Here is a 6,570-nt window from a genome sequence, read left to right on the forward strand (position 1 = left end):
CAAAAGGCATCATATTTGTTCCATCTTTTTAAAAAGAAGATGGTCTCTCCTTTGGCCTGGAGCAGGTCTCCACCATCCAGAGGCAAAATGGCTGATCCAATCTGGCAAACTGGAAATGAGTTTTCAATTGTGCTAAAATTGGTTAATGGCTCCAATTTTGCAATGGATACTAGTTACACTAGGAAGGACCATCTATCTAGTTAAATCCATGCTTTGCATTGAAAAGTCTTTGCCATAGAAGTCCCGTTAGATAAATGTGGGTAGGTTATGGAGTGTCAGCTCAGAGCTAGCTACCTGGAATCAGAAAGATTGAGGACATTTTGTAATAACTGCAGATGCTCCCAAACTCCCATTGCCAAGTTTAGAAACATCTGAGGCCGCCGCCATGGCTCACTAGGCTAATCCTCCACCTGCGGCGCCGGCACCCCGGGTTCTAGTCCCAGTTGGGGTGCTGGTTCTGTCCCGGTTGCTCCTCTTCCAGTCCAGCTCTCTGCTGTGGCCTGGAAAAGCAGTGGAGGATGGCCCAGGTGCTTGGGCCCTGCACCCGCATGGGAGACCAGGAGGAAACGCCTGGCTCCTGGCTTCGGATTGGCACTGCTGTGGCGGCCATTTGGGGGGTGAACCAACGGAAGGAAGACCTTTCTCTCTGCCTGTCAAAAAAAAAAAAAAAAAAGGAAACATCTGAAGAAAATTCGCTTATAAAAAGTTTCCCTTCCGAGATAATGGGTTAACAGAATTTTTCATAGAAGCACAAGCTGTAAAAAGCCCAATTTCTGCTCTTGAAAGACACAGAGAGCATTCTGTCTAGACTGAGTGTTCAAGAGCCATGCACTCCTTTGTTTCACAGAATGCAAGAAATACTGAGCAGGAAAAGCCCATCTGCCATCCAGCACGAACCGTTCCACGTCAGATAGGAATTTGGATGTTTGGTTCAACGTGGCCATGGAGCATTCTGTGACGCAGGCCCCCGAGGTCATCCGGGCTCTTACTGTGTCCTTCGAAGAACCGCAGCATCAGAGTGGGGGCAACGCCGCCGACCTCGCTCTCCTCGGGGAGTCCGAGCGCCTCTCGCACACGCAAGGCCCGCGAGGCCAAGCCTGGCGTCCCGGCCCCCTCGGCTCCCCGCCATGTCGGCTCCCTCCTGCCGCCGCAAGTTCGAGAGCGGCGACCTGGTGTTCGCCAAGATGAAGGGCTACGCTCACTGGCCGGCCCGGGTGGAGCAGATGACCGAGCCCAACCGGTACCAGGTGTTCTTCTTCGGGACCCACGAGACGGCCTTTCTGGGCCCCAAGCACCTCTTCCCGTACGAGGAGTGCAAGGAGAAGTTCGGCAAGCCCAACAGGCGCCGGGGCTTCAGCGAGGGGCTGTGGGAGATCGAGCACAACCCCGGGGCCCCGCTGTCGGCGGCCGCGGGCGGCGCTCACAGCCCGGAGCCCAGGGCCGCCGGCGGCGACGCGCAGCGCTCAGGCCAAGCCGACGAGGCGGAGGCCCGGGCGGAGGCCGAGCAGGGCCAGGGGCCTCTGAAGAGGGGCGCGCGGGGCCAGCGGGACGACGCCCCCAAACGGCCGCGGGAGGCCGGCCCCGAGGCCGAGGAGGAGGCCGCGGCCAGCGCCGGTGAGGATCTGCCGCTCGTGGAGCTGGAGAACGGCGGCGGCGTGGGGCCGGGCCGCGAGGAGGAGGACGCCGCCGCAGCCCAGGAGGCCGTGGCCGGCGCGCACGGCGACGGCCTGTAGCCGCCCCGCTTCCACCAGAGCCCTGCCCTGTCCCTGCCGCGGCCCAGCTGCTCCGCAGAACCTGGACGCGGGCCCCTCCACCGCCCTTGACTCTGCCCATCCTTGCCAGTACCCCGCCGCCTGCCCGCCCAGCTCCCTGCCTGAGAACGGGACCCCCACCTTGGATAATGGACTGTTGCCTCCCTCCCCTGGACATTCTGGGCCGCTGCGGGAGAAGAGAGGAAGAGCAGGAGGCCGGAGAGGGGCAGTCTTCAAACTGGGTGATGGGGCGAGAGTAGACATCTTCTGAGACGCGCTGCCCCCTCTTCCTCTGTTATCCCAGCTTCTCGGGTCTCAGAAAGGCAGGACAGCTTGTCCAGGAGGGTCTCCCTTCCGTGAATCCTTTTTTGGCCGACCCATGGGGTTCTGGGAACCAACACTGGGGCCTTCCAATTTGTGAGATCTGAAGACTTGGTGCAAGAAATTTGTGTCCCCATGGAGAGCTCTAGGACTGCTGATGGGATGCCGTGGGGAGACCTGGCTGCCCCGTTCCCTCTCCCCAAAGCCTCAAGGCCACCCTATGAATAATACATATCCACATCACTCAGGCATGAAAAGAAAAGACATGGATTTTAGAAAGCTTTCTAAAAAGAGGGAAAAAGTTAAAATTCAGAAATGCTGGGTATGCCTGCCTGTGCTCCCAGCTCTGCTATTGCCACCTCCAGTTGAGATGAACTGAGATTTTTTTTGCTGGTGGTTTGGGCTTTGGTATTCCTTGTGGTGTCATTTACCATCCACATTCCCAGCTTGATCCCTCAGTATTTTTTACCGATCCTGCATATAATCTACTGAGAGGACAGAAGGAAGTAGGTGGCCCATTCCAGACTCTTCCTGGGTCTCTCTTCGGCATTTGTCATCAATTGTCTTTCACCCCACCCTCTCCCACCTTGGGCTCTGATGAAAAAATTGTTGGTGGAACCTTTGGAAGTTTGTCTCTGAACTTCAGACTGTTTCAGTTCTAAGAAATAAAACTTGTTGATTAAAGCAAATCTTTTCAGGCCTGTTCCTTTAGTTTCTAAAGAATCGACTCTTAAATGTAATCAATAAATGTAATTAACTCTTAAATGTAACCTATTGTCCATAAATCCTGTGTTAAAAACAATTTTATACAGAGATATTTTTAAATTACCCTTGAGAAATCTATTGTTTTAGGGTCTTTCTCCTTTATCTGTTGTAGTTACTACCACTGATAGGAATGAATGGACAGAATTTAAAATGTTTGGATTATGACAAACTGGAATAACAACTAAATTTAATACTCTTATGTATTTTCCCAAACAACTATTTTGGAGAAGAATTAAGGATGAGATAATTGGTCCATTGTGTATGCATTTGTGTTTTGCAAGATATTGCTGCCCTTATTTCTTCTAGCTCCTTTCTATGACCAGATAATAGCTATATATTCCCAAGCTTTAACATGTAGAATATTTTACAACTTTTTAGTGGCTTTGTAAAAATATCTGGGGATATTAAAACTTGTTTAGTCACATGTTGAAATCCCTGTTTTTGTATTCATCCTCACTGTGTTCATGCGGAGGCTTTGGTAAATACCAGTCCTTGTCATAGAACATACTAGGGCATCGCTAACCAGGGGCTTGCAAAACTGAAAACAATCTTGTTTTTCGTCCCTTTGAAAGATGCTGCTATTTTATTCTAAGACATATAAGATGATTTCTTATTTATCACCTACTGGTATTGTAGTAATAATACTATAATAACAAGAGTTACCATTCCCTGAATGTCTACAATGTGCCTTGAAGAATGGCCTCATTCAGTCTTTGCAATGATATGGCAAGGTAGGCATTGGTAATCAAGTTTTCCACTGGAAGAAGTTCTGGTACAGAAAGGTTAAATGGCTTTTTCAGCATTCCACACAATACTCAGGATTCAAACATAGGTTTTACAGGTCCAAGGCCTAGGCTGTTTCTTCATAATTACACACTCAAAAAAGCAGTAATGATGAATATGTAAGTTAATAAAACTATTTTAGTATTAATAAGTAGTCATTGCCAGTCTAATGTTGAGTCTCTAAAACAAGCCAAATGGTATTCTAAATACCTATTAATACAACTACCCAATTAGGTAGCTACCATTTACTTGATTTTAGAGGTGAGGGAACTGAGGGTCAAAGATGTTAAAAAATTTTCCAAAGGTCACACAAGTAGTAAATGACAAAGTCCAGAATCAGAGGCAGGCTTTTCTCATTCTAATTATAAATGATTTATTCCAACCAATGTTAGTGCTTCCTATTGAACAAAACTTACTGTTGAATAAAATGGAAGTGTTCTTCTCCTCTACTATTTCGAAGGGAACATTTAGAAATTTGTTAGGCAGAGAATATATTAACAAAAATTGCCAGCAGGTTTGTAAAGAAATCATTTGACAATTGTTTTGCTTTAAATTACTTGCTGAAACAATGGGGACAATTGCACACTCATTATTTTTCGAGATGTATGTGACCACAGGAAGTTTGAATATGGATGGGAATATTTGCCACAGGCAGGCAGGTGATTTTCATAAAGTTTATATGGAGGCACACTCCAAAAATGATTCAATAACTCGAAAGATAGAAATGAAATTACTACCATTTGAGTCCCTCTCTGTGTATTATTTCCTTCTTCCTTTTGTGTTCATAACATTGGAGATAGAAGAAGTTGTTTATTTGGAAGTGGCAAACACATTTGCCTTCTTGGTGACTATAATAATGTAGTAAAAATGGAAATGCAACTAATAGTTTACCTAAAGAATGATATACTGAGTAACAACACAATTACAACCTAATAAAAAACAGTATGGGGGAAAAGTCTATATTCTCAACCTTCTTTTCCTTAGCAGCACACCATTTGTATGCTTTCTTAGTCGAAAGAGGGGTGTTTTTGTGTGGACTCAAGATGCCGTATGTTAGAAATTTCTTTGTTGATAATGCCCAATAATTCCAGTGGTACTTCTTGCCCCTTTGAAACAGCATGTGCCTCAGTGCCAAAACTGCTGATCAATGATTAGTTCATGTCACTGAACAAAGAACCCTCTATGACCTTCTGCTGACGCTGTATGGTCAGGAGGCAACATTACGAGTAGTCTGGGGATCTTATTTCAGTGTTCTGTATGAACGCATACCTGCCACGTTGCCCGTGGTTCACAGACACAGTTAGCATCTGATTTCCTGTAAGGATTTCAAGGTTTCTGATATTTCCCACAACCATCACTTTGGCACGTGACTAAGACGCCTTTGAATGTTGGGAATGTTGCTTTCTTGTAGCTGGGATTTAGTTTTCACCTGCTCTGCAAACTCTCAACAGAGATGAAGACGCTTCTTTGTGTCTTACACTTCTATTTTATTTTTCCTAAAATATAGTAGATATTCAGAGCATGCATCTTCCATTTCTTTCGTCATCAACACTCTCGTCAAGGAAAAGCTTCCACTACTCATGTGACAGATGAATATACAGATCCCTATAGTTAGGAGGAGCTGCCTCCTTCCCAGAGTCTCCCAGCCCCTCAAGGTAAGAGCCACCCTTGTGTGTAACTTGCCGCTTTGTGTTTACACTAGGCACGTTCTAATTTCCTGTTTATTGTGTGCTCTCCCACTAGACTGGAGGGGAAAGAAACTATGTTTTGATATTTTACCTCTCTCTCAAAACATGCCACAGTAAGCAAACAATAGATACTTTCTAAGTGCTTGGAGGTCTATTTTCAAATACTCCCTGTAGTCATGGTGCTGGAGTAAAAGCCATCTGTGATGCAGAACGCATTCTGATTCTGAAGACAGAGAGGCAGGGTAACCTGGCTCCTAGACTAATGACAAATGTGGCTTGGAGTGGTTTTGTGTGTGTGTGAGTAGCTGCCCATATTAGGTGACTTGGAGATATTGACAATTCTCATAGACCCAAATAAATGTCTTCTTGGTTTCAAGATAATACTGTTTTGTCCAGATTGCCCCACTATTTGAGCCACATGTCTTTGTGAAGCCACAGAAAAGTATCGTTTTCACAATGGCTGTGCTCCCAGATAGGCAAGGGAGCATTCTGATTGCTGCCTTTTCCAAATAGGAGCCATGTATTGACCATCAGCCAAACATTTACAACAATAAAGGGTGAGTGTGGGAATAGAACTTGCATCCACCATTCCCTTTGCCTCATGTTGGAGACACATCACTTGTTGTTGACTCATGTCAGTGGGAACTTAATATGTTGACGGGTCAGGATCCTTTTCCCATACAACATGGCTGGCCCCATGACTGGCCAGCTATCTGTATTGAATATAAATAGTTACTTTTCCCAAAACTGGTGGGAAAACCAACCACATTAGACTTTGAGATATCCAAAGTGGCGATGTAAGTGATTTTTAGAGTCATTCTGGCAACAGGGAATTGTCTTTCTGCAGTCTGATTGCACATTACTATGGTTGCTGTGTCTTTGGCATGGGCACCAGTGAAAAACGAATTTCACCTTCTTCACTGGTCTGGTGAGTACTCAGTGCTCAAGGATTGGCATCACACATCATATGATGGTGGCCTTTTTCTAGGATTTTGAGATTTGTTTTGTCTGTCTAGAAAATGAATACCCCTAGTCCCATCTTCCCCCCGAGTATGCCGTCACTGAATTAGTCTATTAGAATTAGAATCAGCCGGCGCCGTGGCTCAATAGGCTAATCCTCCACCTTGCGGCGCCGGCACACCGGGTTCTAGTCCCGGTTGGGGCGCCGGATCCTGTCCCGGTCACCCCTCTTCCAGGCCAGCTCTCTGCTATGGCCAGGGAGTGCAGTGGAGGATGGCCCAGGTGCTTGGGCCCTGCACCCC

At 46.6% G+C, this 6,570-nt stretch overlaps 1 protein-coding gene across 1 annotated transcript; it reads left to right on the forward strand.

Annotated features, from left to right (window-relative positions):
• Positions 1-887: 887 nt before the first annotated feature.
• On the forward strand, positions 888-2,837 carry HDGFL1 (HDGF like 1). Its single transcript, XM_008262509.5, has one exon. It carries the CDS (start codon positions 1,128-1,130, stop codon positions 1,731-1,733), a length of 606 nt encoding a protein of 201 aa, XP_008260731.4. The 5' UTR covers positions 888-1,127; the 3' UTR covers positions 1,734-2,837.
• The last annotated feature ends 3,733 nt before the right edge of the window (positions 2,838-6,570 follow it).

This window comes from Oryctolagus cuniculus, chromosome 5 (assembly GCF_051225735.1).
Source record: "Oryctolagus cuniculus isolate XC-2025 breed Fujian yellow rabbit chromosome 5, ASM5122573v1, whole genome shotgun sequence".
NCBI classification, from domain to species: Eukaryota; Metazoa; Chordata; class Mammalia; order Lagomorpha; family Leporidae; genus Oryctolagus; species Oryctolagus cuniculus.